A 17,608-nucleotide genomic window follows, 5' to 3' on the forward strand; every position below is an offset into this window, starting at 1 on the left:
TAATAAACCATCTTGTTAGTCTTTAAAGTGCTGCATAGTCCTGTGTTTTGCTTCACCATCCAGAAGAGAGAGTCAGCTGTACCCGATGGTCCCTGGACTTGTGCTCTGTCAGCCTGAGGCAGGGGGAGGGAGTTCCAGGTCCAGAGCCCTCTGGTGAAAACACCCACCCCCCAGGTCTTACATGAACCCATCTGGGCACGCAGGGACGCAGCCGATCTCAACTGTGCTCACGCAGAGAGCTGGTGCTCTGACCCTACATCCCAAATCAACGTAAATGGACGCTGATCCAGCTCCTTCCCTACTCCAGCGGAGATTCACACGCAACTCGCTCACTGCAGTGACCATTCACAGATGCACCCCGCCCCCGCACCTCCCTGCCCCGTCTGTTCCCTGGCCGTGAGCCCAGGGCTAGGGGAAGCCCCAGGCTTGGGGAGGTGAATTCTCTTTTGGCAGCCTTGCAAGTGCCACCGTGCTCTGGCCGCGACGGAGGGGACAGTGACAAAGAGCATTCATTAAGGGCTTTGCCGGGCAGCTGTGGCCGCATCCTGTCTAGCCAGGTGCCCTTGACAGCGAGATGGATGATGTAATTACCAGCATATCCGTTACCTCTACTCAACCCGCTGCCAAGCAGGTCCCAGCAGCAGCCTAGGGGACGGTGTTTCGGGACACGATGGGGCAGCTGTGAGGTCGGGGAAGGGAATGGAGAGATTCCCATTCAGCCTGAAATCCCTTCACTTGACCATCCGATTTTCTATACAAGCCACTGACAACGGGGGGGAAAGTCAAGCATCCATGGCCCTCCTCCGCTCCCTGCGATTTCGCTGCACGGTTTGGTTCAGGGGCCTTCATGCGGAGGAGCTCCAAGTGGTAGATCAGACTGGCGGCCATTCTGGGAGACATGGCTTAGCCAGAAACAATGTACTGAGCTCCATACAGTGAAGCTTAGTGGCCTGTGAGCATCCGCGGTGGGTGAAGGTAGGGTTGGGGGACGCAAGCTCCCAGCCCCGCCTCTTCTGCCCAGGCCCCGCCCCCACAGGAGCCAAGCCGCACCCCCAAGCACCATGGGCAGGTGGGGCGGCACGTGGTCCCAGCCTCTGAGGCCTCAATGCACAAAGAGGGCGGGCACCCAGGGGCAACAACACTCCACCCCCAGTCTGCCTAGAGTAGGCGTTCTGGGGGTGGAGAGTGGGCGGGGTCAGGCTGGTGGTTTGGGAAGGCAACGCCTCCTCCTGCCTCGTGTACCCGCTGCCCCCGCCTGTGAGCAAGACGAGGGCAGCCCAGCTAATCTCATGCTCCCTTCTGGCCTTGCACTCTGTGCATCAGAACTGGGAGTGGGATCCAGGAATCCTGACACACACACACACACACACACACACACACACACTCACACACACACACACACACTCAATACATCTCTTATTCTTATAGTATATATCAGGGGACTATGAACAATTTTTGACTTGGTCACCAGCTGGAAAAGGCTGAGAGTCCAACAAACGCAGCCCCCTCCCAGGTAATCAGTAAGCATCCAGGAAGGAATAGGATGTCAGCAGGCTGTAGCCATGCAAGCACGGGCGCCTAACGCTGCTCAAATACATGCCTGCTGCCAACCTTGCCAAACCAGTGTCTGAGTCCGGCCCATTCTTCCAAAAGTTTCTGATGAGTCAACGTTGCTTGGTGACCGCCCGACTCTCCCCATGTTTTGGCACCAGGCGGGCATGCACGGCCTGCTTCTGCACCCATCCCGAGGCCGCAGTCCCCTCCCTCCCCCACGCCCGTGCGTGCTGTGACTCCCCACCCTCCACCCGGCTGAAGTCTCTGTAATTTCACAGTGCTGTCCCTGCACAGCTGAGGATGCAGCTTGAGGAAGCTAGGCAGGGAACGGGGCTGCTCATCACCTGATGCTTTGCAGCCTGAGACCCGATTGGCGGAGAAGAGCTGTATATTTTTTTTTTTCTCCTGCATGCTGCTGTGATTTTTTTCTCTCCTCTTCGGTAGGGTGTCTGCTGTTTCCTAGCGTTTGCAAGAGTCTGGGCAGCAGCAGCAGCCGGAGGCTGAGGAGCAGCGTCAGCCCAGAAGGAGGCAAGGGACTGCATGGGAGGCAGCAGCACCTAGCTGGAGCGACTGCTTTTGCAGCCAAGTTTCTGCAAATCAGAAACCTCCCCCCCGCGTGCCTGACACACATTTAATACACAAAGGCAGCCACACTAACTTCTCAGCCGCCCTCAGAGGTTCCCTGTGGAGACAGGTAAGGTGCTTTTTAACCTTGTACTCGGGGATGGTGAGTGTGTGGTTCTGAGTGCCCAACCAGGTGCCAGGAACACTTGAGTTCCGAGCCCTGCTCTGACACTGACTCACTGCGTGGCCTTGGGCAAGTCACTTATGCCTTTGTTTCCTCATCTGTAAAATGGGAGCAAAAAAACCCCTCCCTTCCAGGGATTAAGTCTGGTGAAGTGCATGAAGGGCAGATAGTGCTAGGTATGAGTTACTATTGAGGATGGAGCTTTAGAAGCCCTTAGGCAGGAAAAGCCCCTTATATATAAGCCGAGAAGGGAGGTTAAATAGCCCAGGCACGGGCCCCATCTGCAAATCTCTCCAAGCCCTGGCATCGGTTTCAAGGGCTTGAGGAGACAGCTGTACCTGCCACGTTGCTTTTCACCGTCCCCAAGGAAACGACCTTCTTCTTTCTTCACGACACTGCCGATCGGAACGGGGAAGATTGGAGAACTTTAAGTGGGTTTCTGTGAACGGGGGATAATGGGCCACACACCTCTGACAGCCTGAAGTCCCATGCTGTTAAAAGGCTTACACTGGTGGCCAGATTGGGGTGTCTTGTGCATGTGTAGGACGTCCACAGATGTAGGAAGGAGGTGTACATATGTGTGTGAGTTAGTGGGTGTCTGAGAGGCTGGGTCGGCTTGCATGATGTATGTGAGTATGAAGTGCACAGGGAATCTGTGAATGGCTGTGCATGCGCCGCATGTGCATGGCTTGTATGGTCTGTATGCAAGTCTACAGGAGTGGGATGGACGGAGGTTCATGTACGGGATGATGCATGCACATGGATGATTGTCTCTCTGTTTGCATGAATGCACATGCCTGCGGCGGTGTGTATTTGTACATGAACGGGGATGTGTTGTATGTACGTATCGATAGGGGTGTGTATGTACTGTGTGTACACGGCTGCGAGCGGATGCCCTAATGTTTGTGGGTATATGTGTGTGGAGATGCATAATACGCATGTGCTTGTGGCTGGATGATTGTGACTATATGTGGCTGAGCTAGTGGGTGTGTATGCAGGCATATGTGTTTGTGTGCCTGAACTTGTGCGTATGCACTTAGAAATGGCCGGGTGTGGTTGTGTAACCAAATGTGAATTGGTGTGTTTGTATTAGTAGGCCCGTAGTTATGTATGTGTCTTTAGGCGTGTGTGTGTGTGTGTGTGTGTGTGTATGTACTCTGATGTCTGAATGGCTGGGGGTGCCTGTTTGTGTGAGGGTTTGTAAGCATGTGCTTGTGCATGGGCAGTGGGGTGTGCATGCACGTGTCACAAGCGTGTGAGGAGGTCTGCGTGGGGGTGTAAGGGCTGTGTGCGCGGAGGGGCTGCATGTGAGCAGGGGTGGGGGGGGCGAGATTGCAAGTTGCACCTGACCGTGCTGCCTTTGTGACCTTGGCTCTCTACAGCTCAGTTTCTTAACCCTTGGCAGGCTGTGCTGGGGGAATTTCTCTGCCTGCACTAGCCTAGGGGATGTGGGGAGGGGGCATTGCTTTCAGCCACCTTGAACAGCAGGGAGCCCATCTCTTCCAACCCCGCTCTGGCTCCATCCCCCTGGCTTGGCTCAGACAGGTGAAAACGGAGCTTGCTGTTCCGAGGGTGGGGGAGAGGGGCTGGAAGGAGATGACGTGGGTGAGATCCGAGGAAAGGGCCCGTAGTTTAAAGGGACCGGAATGCAGGAGCTCGGGACTGTCTCCTAGCCGGAGACAGGGGATTTGGGACAGGCGAGGTTTGCTGCCCACGTCCCTGGCCCTTCCTTTGGAGCGGCATTCACATCAGAGCTAGGCTGCTAGGCTTGTTCTGCATCAGTCCCTGCGGAGCCCAGCGCCCTCCCCACTCCTCCCACACACATTCTGCTTTCCCCTGGCTCTCTCCAGGCCCTGCCTTGGATCCGGGCTGTCCGCGTGGGAGCTGCTTCTCTCGAGCGCTGGCCCAGGCGCTGCGTTCCCCTGTAGTCAAGTGGCTTTTCATTTGCAAATCGGAGGTTGGAAATGGAGCGCTCTTTGCTTGAGGGATGTGTGCGCGTGAAAAGGACGTGCACAATTTTACACGAGCGTGCGGATACTCGTGTGCATCCGTGGGCACACCCCACTCCAGGTCTTCCTCTGCCCATGCAGAGCGTGGGTGACGTGTTCCTTTGAGCGTCTCTTCACGACAGTGTCTTTGTCGCTGGATGTTTCTTTCTCTGAACGTACGCAGAAAGCATGACAGCTGCCTTCCTCTAGCTCTCTGGGCCTCCGTGTGCACCTCACACATGCGCCTGCCTCGTCATACATGTCATTGTGTGTTATTCCCCGGCCACGCATTTAAAGCTCCACCTGGGTGCATCCATACGTCTTCCCATTTCTGGATGTGCCTGGATGTCTTTTTTGCACATGCACCGTGGCACCACTCTTCGGCCACATACACAAATCAGATGATAACGCAACATGTGTGTGCTTCCATCTGCCACATGCTTGCATGTCATCACCCTTTCTTTGTGCGTGCACGTGCAGCAGCAAAGCAATAGCTTCACACAGCAGCAGCTCCCTGCGTATGCATGTTTTCTTCCCCGGCCCTGGACATACCTGTGGCAGGCTAGTCACTTGTTCCTTGCTTTACCATGCACATGTGCATGTTTTTTTCAGTGACAGTCACACACACAGAGTTGTGTGTATCTCTCTGGGCAGGGGTTGCTGTCACTATTCATGCATGTGCAATCACAATTGCATATGTGTCTCCAGCTTATCATTTCCTGTAACAGAGACAAACCAATTGCTGACACACGTGTGTATCTGCACACACTTGTGTCTGTTCATACATGTGCTTCACCATTCATGTACGGGCCTCAGTATACTGGTGCATAATAGTGTGTCATGGTGTGCTGTTTCTCCGCATGTCTTCATGTCTGGGCGCTACATGCATGTTCTCGCTTTTTGCTCACTTCTCTGTGTCTGAGCAGGCAGCTTGCGGTCCCTGTAGGAATCACGCCATCTGCACATACATCTTTCCCTCTCTCCCTCCCTTTGTGGATCGCCACACATGCCTTCACGCCTCTGCGTGCGTAGGAGATCTGCATGCACTCATGACTAAATTCGCAAGAACCTGTGTGCATCAGAGAAGCCACGCAGCCTGCTATGTATTCTTCCAACACCGGGTATTAATTGGACCTAAAAATGGATTGGAACATTATGCCAATTACTGGCAGGGAATGATTTGCGCTGGCCATCCGGATCTCCTCCCTGTGACCTGTTGCCAAGTCTGGGTAATAAAAACACATGGACACATTGCACCGGATTAGACCACGGGGCTGCAGATTAGACTTTGTGTGGTGGTACCCAAGCATGATGAGATGGGGTGTGTGTGTGGGGGGGAGGGTATGTGGGGGTGTGTGTGTCTGTGTGTAGGGTGTGTGTTCTCCCTTCCAAAAACACAGCTTTTCCATATATACCATAGTAATAGAGAGAGAGCCGTGTTAGTCTGATCTTGCGAAAACAAAAGGAAACACTATGTAGCTCTTTAAAGACTAACAAGATGGTTTCATAGGTGATGAGCTTTCGTGGGCCAGACCCACTTCCTCAGACCATATGCACCGTGTCAGGGTTCCCCCCGACCTCTGGATTGTGCTGTGCTACCGCTGGGGACTCCAGGGCTCGCCCCGCTAGAGGGTACATCAGAAACACCCTCGTCCCAAGCGCACGGCTGACAGCCCGTGTCCCCGGCTGCGCACGCACACCACCCTCCACAGCAACTGCCACTTGGACGTTCAGTGCAGGCCAAGGCCCGTCCTGGGAATGGCAGCTGAGTGACTTCCAAAGGCGCCTGGGGGCAGCCGGATCCCCGGGGGCGGAGAGCAGCAGGCACTTGCTCCTTTGGGCATTTTGGGCTTTGCCGAGGGGAGGTGGGTCACCGGGCCAGCCGGGTGCCGCCTCCTCCTTGTGTGGCAGTGGCCGTGGCACATTTCACTTCTGCTCATGCCTCCAGCTCCTGGCCCGGCGTTACTGGGCTGTCAGCCCTCGGAGTTCTGGACGGCGCGTCGGCCACGCACCGCTCACATACCTCATCAGGGCACATGGGAAGCCCAGTGTCTGTTCCCCATCTGCCCTCCCTCCTCGGCCTCATTCACCGCCTCCTCCTCTCTCTCCATCTGCTCCTGAGCTCCAGGCTCCACGCCTAACCCAGCTTCCCTCCCGCTCCGGCTGGATTCCTGGCAGGGCTCCCCCCTGACACCAGGAAGGCCACACAGCCACGCCACAGAGCCACAGAGTTTTCGCCTTGCGTATGGCTGCCATTGCCCTCCATCCCCGCTACGCCCGAGGAAAGGCTGAGAATTATCCGCCGGGGCCCTTTTCTCCCCAAGTTCTTCCTCTTGCACTCTCTGCCACCCTGAGCAGAGCCGGGCTGACGGGCTGAGCTGTCAGCCTACCTGCTGCCACTGCTTTGAAGCCACATGAAGCACCCTTCCTGGAACTGGATTCTGCTGCAGAGAGAGCTGCCTCTCTCCCCAAGGCGCTGGAGGAAAACGGCCGTTGTGCGCTGGATGGGTGAATCATACAGAGTTTCTCAACGAGCCACGGCGGCCACTGCAAACCCACTGGCCACGACAGCTCCCTCCTCTTCCTTTGCCAGCAGCCTCCACAGGGAGGCCGAAGACAGACTGCAGCATGGAAGCTGGGCTCCCGTGGCCCTAGAGAGGGTCGGCCATCGGACGTCGGGCCCTTGGTCTTCCCCCATTGGCCCGCCGGACGAGTATCGTCACAGTTGCATCCACCTGAGAAAAGTGTCAAGGAGAAGAGAGAAATACCGGGATTGTCTGGGGGTGCTGAGGGAGTGGTCCCCATGCCGGAGCCGAGCCGGGCTGGAAAGGTGCCCGTGAATTGCTTCTTGGAACTCGCATCGGCCCCTTAGCCACGGTCACAAGCAGGGTTCTCTGAAAGCCAGGTGCGTGTGCGGCCGCTTAGGAGAGATTCCAATGCTTCCCAGCTGATTAGCAGAATGCTCGCCACTCGGTTTTGTTTCTCCGGGTGGTGCACATTCACATGTGCCTTGGTGCATGTAACAAAATTCATTCCTCACATGGATGAAAAAATTCCGCACGTGGATGGAAAAGCTTAGAGTGAACGCTGGTCAAAAGGCACAGCTCTGTTCATGAAACCAAACAGCTCTCTGTTGGGTTGACTGCAGCTGATCCAAAGGACAGTGTTACTAGTCCCACTGGATCCCCAAGGAATGGTCTCTAAGCAAACCAGAGGATCGGTCTCGGAGCAGACCAGCAGCAACCACTGGCTTTTTATCAGCAGCTGCTTCCCACGGATTGGGCTTGAAGCTGTGGCTTGCAGAGCTTTCTGCCCCTACCAGGGTGGTTGGCAGGAGAATGCAGCCAGCAGAGAGTTGGCGATTATCTCCCACTCAGTTGCTAACAGCACCATAGCCACAGCAGGCTCAGCCTGCCTCTCCTGACGCCCACCCTTGTGCACAATGGTTTGGTACGAGTGTTGGTCTAATGCCGACAGGGGAAACTGAACCTGGGACCTCTGGAGCCTAGTGCATCCACGGCTCGAGCTAACAGCCAGCCAGCTCAGTGCTCAGACTGTAGAGCAGTGTTTCTTAAACTGTGTTCCAAGGCACACCAGTGTGCCGCGAAGCAGTCAGAGGTGTTCCGCGGAGAACAACAGAATTCAAAATGGCCACCCTTAAAGGGGCAGACTACTTTTTTTTTTTTTGCTCAATAACTTTCCCCCGATTCCTTTTCCCACCGACCTTTTTTTTTTCCCCTCAACAAAAAATCCTTGATGTTCTTCATAAAAAAAATTCTTCTTTGGTGTTCTTCGGTCTTAAAAAGTTTAAGAAACTCTGCGGTCGAGCAAACTCATTATTCTCTCTGCAAGTGGTCTCAGTGCCACTCCATGGGCCAGTGAACACCACCCAGCAGGTGTGTGGGTTACCTAGGCACACGCCGGCCTGTGCATACCAGCAGGTTACTACTGTAGGGTGGCTCACAGGTGCAGGGTGTGTTGGCTGGTGGTGGTTGTGGATTTCCTCTTGGGTTGTGCGCTCTGGTTGGTGGTTGCCGTAGGGTTCTTCGCAAGGGCTCGGCACACTGATTGGTGGTTGTTCTCGAGTTGCTTTGCACACCGGTTGGTTAGTATCGCCGGGCTGTGCGTTCTGGTTGGTTGTTGTTCTCGAATTGCCTTGCTCACCAGCTGGTTATTATTATAGGGTTGCTCATAGGATCCAAGCGGGGGGCCGTTTGGTTTTGCCACATGCAGATATAGGCAAACAAAGGAGACCCCACGCAGGTCCTAGTGAGCTGTGGCCCTGATCCTTTAACAAGCCTGTCACCCTGGTAACCGCGGGGACTCGATTTCCGAAGACAGCCTTCCCCCTCCGCTCAGGCCTGTTGCAATTCCCCTCCCTATGGTGGGAGAGCTCGAGTCCTCGCAGGGTTAAGTTCTGAGCTGCTGAATTCTGAGCGCTCGCAACAAACCCCAAAGCTGTGGGCTGTTCGTGTGGCAGCAGCTATAAATAAAAGCACCTGCTTCCCCAACACAAAGGAGCCATCACGGCAGGGGGGGAAGAGAAGAAAGACAATTAGGAAAATTTGACATGAAACCAACTGCGATCCTGCTGCAGGGGCCGGGGCCCATGAGAGAGAGCTGGAGAGGAGGAGGAGGGGGAGAGAAAAGACCCATTTGCAGATCTGTCTTTCTAAAGGCCCTGCCAGATCCCTCCCAGAGTCTGATCTTGCGGATGGAAGAACCACCCAGGGATTTGGGATGACCACAGCAGCGTAGATTTTACAACTCGCCTGAGAGCAGCTTTTCAAAACAGACTCCAAGCAGCCTAGGCTGACTTACCAGCGGCTCGGCCCAAGCTCTCAGAGCAAAGGGAAGGTAAATTAGCAACTACTGATTACCCAGTGCCCCTCCCTAGGTGAGCACAGGTGCTCAGACCTGTTCTCTCCAGGCAGAGCCTCACCCCGTTGAAACCGATTGCTCACTTGTTTATAAAGAAGCCAGAGAAAAGCGTGAATGGAAAACTCACCAGAGCCAACTCAGTCGGCCCCCAGGGGTGCCTGACCTCCCTCCCTCCCCTTTCATCCTGCGCCCATGAAACAGAGCTGTCGCCGCTATCCCTATTGTACGGAGTGGGAAACTGAGGCACAGGCTGGGAGAATTGACTTGCCTAAGGTCAAAGAGCAAATCGGTGGCAGGGACAGACTGCAGACTCAACCCCAGAGGCCGGCTGGGCCGTAGGTATAAAGCAGGCGTTCCTCGGAGCACCAAGAGCTGGTACCGGACAACACTGCCCCAACTCGAAGTCCTTGCTGTTGCTGTTTTCCAGCCTGCCCCCCTCCCGCAAAGCCTTGAGCAAAGACAGCGCCGTCCCTTTAAAGAGAAACACCCAGCTGAGACGGGTCCCTTCCTGGCAGGTCTCCTTCCCCTCCTCCCAGGGCCCACTGCAGGGGGAAAAGCCTCCCCAAGTCACATCTGATCTCTCCCTCCCAGCCTGTGCCGGGCGGGTGGAAGTGAAATCCCTCTGCCTGGGAGCTTTAGAGCCTCATGCCTTGCTCCCCCTCATGGAAAATACCCCAGCCAGCCTCATAATGCTCCAAGGAGCTGCCGCTGCACTCAGCCCTCGGCTCTCCTGCCGTTTGCATCTTAAGCAGTCCTCACCCCAGCACTGCCGGCGTCTGGGAAGGTCGAAGACGTGGGTAACGTCATGCAGCCCTGCCAGGCCTCGGCCCCAGGCTCCAAGTGCGGGGCAGATGTCAGGTTTTTCTGAGCGCTGCGGCTCCCAGGATCCCCGGGGGAGCGGCTGGGTGCCGAGTGCATTTGCAAACCTGCAACGCTGGGTGAAATTCTGCCCATGTGCCGCTCAGCTTCCTGCAAGCCCCCAAGCTGGCAGGACACGGCAGAGCTCACTCTGTTAGCAGGGCTCAGACCCACCGTAAATCTCCCTGTTTTACCAAGTCACCCGGCGCCCTTTTGCACAAACACACGTGTTGTATGAACATCCCCATGTTCCATCCATGCCACCTGTACCCATGGGTTCTGCCCGCTGCACACAGTCAACACATACTGATGTCACATGAACCCCGACCTCTGCTCACGCATGACACTGCACATATGTGGCACGTGCATATTACAAACACACAATCACGTCCCCTACACATCCTTCTGTGCGCTACCTGCACCCATTCACCCCCATTCTTTGCACATACATGCACCTTGAACACACCCTCTTGGCATTCTCATATCCTGGCATAGCCAGGCAAGTGTTCCTGTAAGCTGGGTGCTTGCGCAGATGCTCAGGAGAGATTCCAGTGCCTCCCAGCTGATTAGACAAATGCCCACAGCTGGGTTTGTATTTATTGTGGTGGTGCACATCCACACACTCTTGGGAGCACATAACAAAATTTATTCTGCACATGGATGGAAAAATCCACACATAGAAAAGCTTAGAGGGAACATGGACCTGGGCCCTTCCCCCAGAGCTCTCCCTGCCTTTCAAACCAACAACAACAAAAAAATCCTCAAATCCTTCCTCCTTTCCTGCCTTTGGCCCGGAGCCCCTTCCCTCCCCAGCACCATCTGCTCCGAATCTGTCCCATTCAAGGCTGGCAGTAGACGCGCTGGCACCGACACCTGCAAGGTGCCGGCTGCGCTGTCAAACCTCCGAGTGGGCTGACACCCGCTCTTCAGCTGGTACCGTGGATGCAGATGGAATTAATTAGGGCTCGGAGGAGAGGGACACAGCGAGCGAGCGCGACCGAAGCGGAGGCATCGCTGCCTAAGTTACAGCTCGCTGGGAAGGGCAATATTCTGTCCCAGGCTCTCCAGTCCAGATCGGTGCCCGTTGGGCTGGGCCCCGCACAGGCACAGAAGCAGAGACAATCCCTGCCCCACACAGCTCACCAGTGCCCCTCCTTTGACAGCGAAGAACCGAAGCGCAGAGCAGCGAGGGGTCAGGTTTCCAAGGGCTCACGGCCGGGGTCATTCTCCAAAGCGCTCAGCCGGGCACACGCTGGCAGCCTGGCACCCATCCGGGAGGCATGCACAGCTCAGCCCTTTCGGAAATCTGGCTGGAAGTGACCTACCTGCACCACGCAGGGAGGCTAGGATGGAATCCAGCCCCCCACACCCTAAGTTCTGAGCTAGCCTTAACCAGATCAGCCTGCCCTTGCGTTCCCCTGACGGCACCAATTCCCTGCATCCCTGCTTTTAGGGACGGGTGTTTTCCACGCCGTGGTGGCCGGGCTCTGCTCACAGCAGCCACGGGCGCATCCTGCTATAAGCAAAACATTCCATGCAGTGCTGGGACAGGGGCTGCCACAGAGCACCCCCAAATTCTCCCACCAAGAATAGGGAGCTGCAACGGAGTCCAGGGCTGGGGGAGGAGGGCGGGGCTCTGCCGTGGGGGCCACGCAGAGGGCGGGAGGCTAACCCCACTCTGGCCAAGGGAACGTCTTTCTGTGGTTTGGTGTTGAAGCCACTTGGTTTTACACCTCGTGGTTCCTCCCCCCCCTTCTCATCCCCTCCCTGTGCCTAGGAGCCAGGCGGGTTGGACCATGGAGCTGCTCTCCACCCCCCGCAGCATCGAGATCAACAACATCACCTGCGACTCGTTCCGGATCTCCTGGGCCATGGACGGGGGCGACCTGGAGAGAGTCACCCACTACTTCATTGACCTCAACAAGAAGGAGAACAAGAACTCCAACAAATTCAAGCACAGGGTGAGCCGGAGGGGCAGGGTTGGGGGGCACGGTGGGGCACGTGGGCGTGTTCTCCTTCGCACGCTCAGCCCCGCCTGGAGTTACTCCCCGGGTAGCCCAGCAGCTGCCATCTCGTCCCGGCTGCACGGCTGCCTCTTTACATCCTCCAAAGTAGGCCCCTTGGCTGGCTGCTTCCGTAGAGGACTCATGGCACGTGTCCTGTGGAGCGTGGAAAATCAGTGGGCACAGCCCGGGGTGGACGGGGTGTGTGTGGGCGCTGTGCCTGCTGCCTCTGTAGGTAACTAAAAGAGTCAGGTTCAAATCCAGCTCCCGCTGTGGTCAAAATCCTTCAGCGGGATCTGAGCCCCTCGGCCTCTCAGCCCACCGGTGCCCCCCCAGCCTGAGACACCTGAACCAGGCAGCACATGGAGAAAGAACCTCCTTCCCCGCCCCCTAGGTCTCCTGAGAGAATGGGTGCGAGGGGTCGGAGCAGCAGGGAGTCCTGGGAGATTTCAGGCCTGTTCCCACGAAGCAGTGGGAGGATGGGCAGGGAGGCAGCTGTACCCCCCAAATCAGTATGGACCCTCCAAAGCAAAGCCCGAGGAGCCGTGGAGTGAATCACTCCCTCTGGAACGCAGTCACCGATTCAGGATCCGTTCCGCAGGATGGTTACCACGGTGATGCTATTTAATGTGAAACGTTATTTTTTTTCCCCTCCCCAAGAATAAGCTTCTTTTTTTCCCCCATGTCTCCTGACTCTCCAGCATTTGCTGTTGCCACAGAAACGGCACCGCGCGGCACAGGCGTTTTGGTATTCGATTGACACGGCAATTTGTGCCTTAAAAGAAAGGTTTTCAGGCCACCCCAGAGCTAGTTTGGCTGTTTCCAGGGCCCCGGGAGGTTGCTTTCCCCATCTTGCTTGCAAGAGGGGGGTGGGCAAAACCTTTGTGGAGCGGGGCCGGCCGTACATTGGGGCCTTAGCGGTGAAATGCAGAAGGCACCGTCTCAGCTGTTGCTCATACCGAAAAAGAATGCATGTTCCATAGGACTGAATACCGGGGACGGGCACTACAGCATGCTGTAGAATACTGTAGTACTGTTACTGCCGAAACAAATGCCACGGCAACACAGTATTAGACAGCATCAAATCCCATAGCAATAATTACAGCAGTGACCTGTACTCAAGCACGACAGTATTCCACTGCAGCCAGTATCGTGCATAAATACATCGTCTGCAGTGACCAGTATGACAACAGGCAAGACTCAATTGTTCAATTGCTGTGCAATAATAAGTAACAGAGTATTACCCCGATATTAATACCATACTAATGAGTACTATAATGCTCTGCAGTAACAGATACAATAGTATTCTACTTCGGTAGGCACTTCGGCTCCATATCCCCTAGTAACAGCTGTCACCACCCTGCAGCGTACTACAGTACGAGACGCTAGGGTGAAGCTAGAACGCAGTGGCTGTCGGTGGCGTTCTCTGTCAATTTGCCCTATGCGAGAGCAACTTACCGGCAGAGCCCTGCACATGGGCGGGTGTCGGCTTCCTACCTGCGGGCAGCCCCGTCCGCAGAGGCCGAGAGCCGCGGCTCATTCTGTACCCGGGCAGGGCGCGGCTTGCGAGTAGCGACGGTTGTTTGGGTAGCCCCAAGCCTGTCCGGCACCGCTTGCCGGCCGGCCGATTGGGAGCTCGGCTGCCGTTGCTGTTATAGATGAGGGTGGTTGCTAAGAAGGGTTCGGCGGGCTCCGACAGGCATGCCCGTCCCGTCTCGGGGAGCGGCTCTGTAAGGCCATCGGCAGACAGGCGGCTGGAGGGCCCGGCTTGATCACCTTTGTGCAGTGCTGGGAGGCTGTTCCCGGGTGGGCGCTGTGCTTCCCAGGGTCTCAGGGCCTGGGGGTCCCGCTGCTCATGGGGGGAGGCTGTGGGGGGAGCCCTAGTCACCCTGCATCAGTCCCCGGCCTGGTTTCTCTTTGCATGTGGCACGGCGCTTGCCCTGGAACAGGATGTCCCCACCAAGCTGGTGGCCAAGGCGGTCCCGCTGCCCATGACCGTGAGGGGCCACTGGTTCCTGAGCCCCCGGACCGAGTACAGCGTGGCCGTGCAGACGGCCGTCAAGCAGAGCGACGGGGAGTACCTGGTGTCCGGCTGGAGCGAGACCGTGGAGTTCTGCACGGGGGGTGAGTGCGCATGGAGGAGTCGGGAGCCACGGCCGGTTGGGGAACCTCGGCTGCATGGTCTGGGGGCCCACCTGGCATGGGGACCCCTGGGGACCCTGGTGGCCTTTCCTGGGAAGGGCATCTCCAGTCTGCTGCCCCACACGGGGGGGTTGGTTCTCAGGGCTGAGCTCATTGCACCGGAGCTGCCTGGAGGAAAAATAACTCTGTCATGTTCTGCCACTTACGCAGGGTCTGGGGCGTTCATGCTGCTTGTGCAAGCCCTGAGCATGGGTTTCACGCTGCTTGTGAGAACCCTGAGCATGGGTTTCACTCTGCTCGTGTGAGCCCTGAACATGGGTTTCACATTCCTTGTGCGAGCCCTGGGCATGGGTTTCACACAGCTCGTGAGAGCCCTGAGCATGGGTTTCACACTGCTCGTGCGAGCCCTAGGCATGGGTTTCACACTGCTTGTGAGAGCCCTGGGCATGGGTTTCACACTGCTCATGCGAGGCCTAGGTGGGGGGTTCACGCTTCCTAAGTATGAAAAGAGAACGGGGCTGTCCATAGGTTGCCTCTTGGGCTCCAGCGGCCTGAGACGAGCTGCTGGGAACTGGCGCCCTCGGCAATACACGTGATCAGCACCCCCACCTCCACAGCCCTCAACGGACGTTTATCTTGGCACCCTCGGTGACCGCCTAGGTGGCCTGGATTGACGGGCTGCCACTGCTCTTTGGGCAGCCATTTGTCTTAGTCCGCAACCGTACTCTGTGGGGCCCACTGCCAGGCCGTGGGGGGCTGCACGCCTCCTTCCTTTCTCCTGCATTCGCTGGGGTGGGCGTGGAGGGGGGTTGCTGTGCTGTGCCCCTGCTTTGCTCTCAGGTGGGGGCCCACCCCACCTCCACGGGGGCTTTGTGAGTATCCCTGCCCCCCACAATTGACAGTGAGTCCCTGTTCCCTGCCCATCCCTCATCCTCTCAGCACCAGGGGACAATGGTGCTGCCGAGGGGCATCCCGTGCAGTCAGAGACCCCCTGGGGCTGGAGCCTGTGGCAGGCTGCGGGTGCTCACATGAAGGGGACCGAGGGGGGGCTGGGTGCATGGCAGCCCAGGAGGGGAGGGGGTGTCCTGTGCGAAAGGCACAGAAACAGCCACGAGCAGAGGCTGCTGGGAACGGGGGGGCGCGAGGGCTAGTGAACCCCAGTCTGGTGGCCGTGAGGGAGCCAGTGGAGGGGAAAGGGCAGGAAAGACAATAAAGCAGAGGAGCCGGCTGCAGCCATAGGAGGCAGAAACACGAGGGTGGTGGGGGGGGGGAGCTGTTTGGCTGTCTCGCGTGCAGAGGGGGAGCGAGCTGGCTAGCGGAGGGGGAACCAGGCTGAGCTGCGGAGGGGGGAGCTGGCTGCAGTGAGGTACATGATGGCGAACGTTCCCCTCCTCCCCCGCAGACTACGCCAAAGAGCACCTGGCCCAGCTGCAGGAGAAGGCCGAGCTCATAGCGGGCCGGATGCTCCGATTCTCTGTCTTCTATCGGAACCAGCACAAGGAATATTTCCAGCACGTCAGGTAACACCCCCGCCCTCCCCCAGCTCCCGCTGCTTTCCTGGCCTAGGATGAGACCACAGAGCCGGCCTGCCCTCCATCAAACGCACTCCCCGCCCTGGGACTAGAACCCCAGCTCCCTGTTTTAACCCCAGGGCCCATCCCTCTCCCACGGCGGGGAACAGAGCCCCCAACGCCTGCCTCTTAGTCCCGCCCCCTGCTCTACCCACTAGTCCATACTGCCCAGCTGGTGTTAGCCCCACATCAGTAGCCGAGCCCTGCTGTCATGAGGGCCTGCTGGGGTAACCCGGAGGAGCTGTGGGTCTCTAGCAGGGCAGATGGAGCCCGGACCAGCTCTGCTGGTTGGCATCCAGGGGTCCCTGTGCGCTGAGCACTTGGGCGGTCGCCCAGGAGAGAGTCAGGTGCTGCCTAGCTGATCAGCAGCTCGCCCCCTGCTGGCAGCTGGTGTTTCTCTGGGTGGTGCACATCCACTCATGCCTCGGTGCACATATTATTCCGCACCCGGCGGGAAAAATGAGCGGGCGCACGGGCCGACTCTCTGCGGCTCTCTCCCCCTCAGGGTGCACTGTGGGAACGCGATGAAGCCCTCCCTGAAGGACAACAGCGGGAGCCACGGCTCCCCCACCAGCGGCATGCTGCACGGGATCTTCTTCAGCTGCAACACCGAGTTCAACACGGGCCAGCCCCCGCAGGACTCGCCCTACGGCCGCTACCGCTTCCAGATCCCCGCCCAGCGCCTCTTCAGCCCCAGCACCAACCTCTACTTTGCGGACTTCTACTGCATGTACACCGCCTACCACTACGTCATCCTGGTGCTGGCCCCCAAGGGCTCCCCGGGCGACCACTTCTGCCGGGAGCGCCTGCCCCAGCTGGACATTTCCTGCAACAAGTTCCTGACGTGCTGCACGGAGGATGGCGAGCTGGTCTATCGCCACGCCCAGGACGTCATCCTGGAGCTCATCTACACCGAGCCGGTCGACCTCAGCCTGGGCGTGCTGGGGGAGATCAGCGGCCACCAGCTGATGAGCCTCTCCACCGCCGACGCCAAAAAGGACCCCAGCTGCAAGACGTGCAACATCAGCGTGGGGCGCTAGTGACTGGGGGAGGGGGCGGCGGGTGGGGGGGCATGCATGAGGCAGGACTGTACGGCTCGGAGGCGCTCTGCAGCCGACGGGGCTTGGGGCGGGGTGGAAAGCTGGACACGGAAGGGCCTGGTGGACGCGGGATTTCCGCTCTCTCGGCGCCCGGCCTCGCCCTCCAGGTCGCTGAGGACGTGGCCGGATCCCGGCTGCGGCAGGACAGGACCACGGGGGTTGCTCCAGCGGGATCGTGGCCTCCGCTGGCTCTTCATTGACTGTGACAGGCGCGTTGCTGCTGTCAGCCCGAGGGGACGTACCGGAGCTGGCGGCTCATCAGACTCACGCCAAGGTGGAACGACCTGCCCCCGTCTGCCCTCGCCCCCAGGACGTGGGAGTTCCAGCCCGTTCGGGACCAAGCTGCCCTCTTGGTGTCGTTTTCAAGCTGGGAAGAAGCTTTGGGTTGAGCTGGAAATGGCCCCGGGGGAACCCGGAGCTCCCCCTCCCCGCTAGGAGCCCCCCTTCCCCTGGGTCTGCCCTCCCGCCCCACCTCCCCCTGTCAATTTAGTGAGTCCCCCCCCTTCTACGATGCCCTCCCACCCTGCCTTTGGCTCAGACAAGTCCTCACCTGCAACCTGCTCCCCCCCGGCCCCGGGGCGCCCCAAGGGTGGGTCACACTGACCCTGGGAGCCAGCCTCCTAGCCCGGGACAGACGTGTGCCGGGGGCTTGTGAGCCCGGCGTGCACGTACCCACCCAGCCCCCGGGTGTGGCCGAGCTTAGACAGCCACGTGGGAACCTGCAGCCGGCTGGTTTGGCCTGGCTGGGCCTCCCCGCGGGCGG

At 58.0% G+C, this 17,608-nt stretch overlaps 2 protein-coding genes across 2 annotated transcripts in view; one reads left to right on the forward strand and one right to left on the reverse strand.

Moving 5' to 3' along the window:
* Window positions 1-17,608, reverse strand: part of PPP3CC (protein phosphatase 3 catalytic subunit gamma) — a 288,696-nt gene that overhangs the window by 168,409 nt on the left and 102,679 nt on the right. The gene's annotated exons all lie outside the window — the stretch shown is intronic.
* On the forward strand, window positions 1,806-17,476 carry PHYHIP (phytanoyl-CoA 2-hydroxylase interacting protein). Its single transcript, XM_006135563.3, has 5 exons — window positions 1,806-2,248; window positions 11,807-11,990; window positions 13,982-14,156; window positions 15,577-15,694; window positions 16,251-17,476. Exons 2-5 carry the CDS (start codon window positions 11,826-11,828, stop codon window positions 16,783-16,785), a joined length of 993 nt encoding a protein of 330 aa, XP_006135625.2. The 5' UTR covers window positions 1,806-2,248; window positions 11,807-11,825; the 3' UTR covers window positions 16,786-17,476.

Source organism: Pelodiscus sinensis, chromosome 28 (assembly GCF_049634645.1).
Source record: "Pelodiscus sinensis isolate JC-2024 chromosome 28, ASM4963464v1, whole genome shotgun sequence".
Lineage (NCBI taxonomy): Eukaryota > Metazoa > Chordata > Testudines > Trionychidae > Pelodiscus > Pelodiscus sinensis.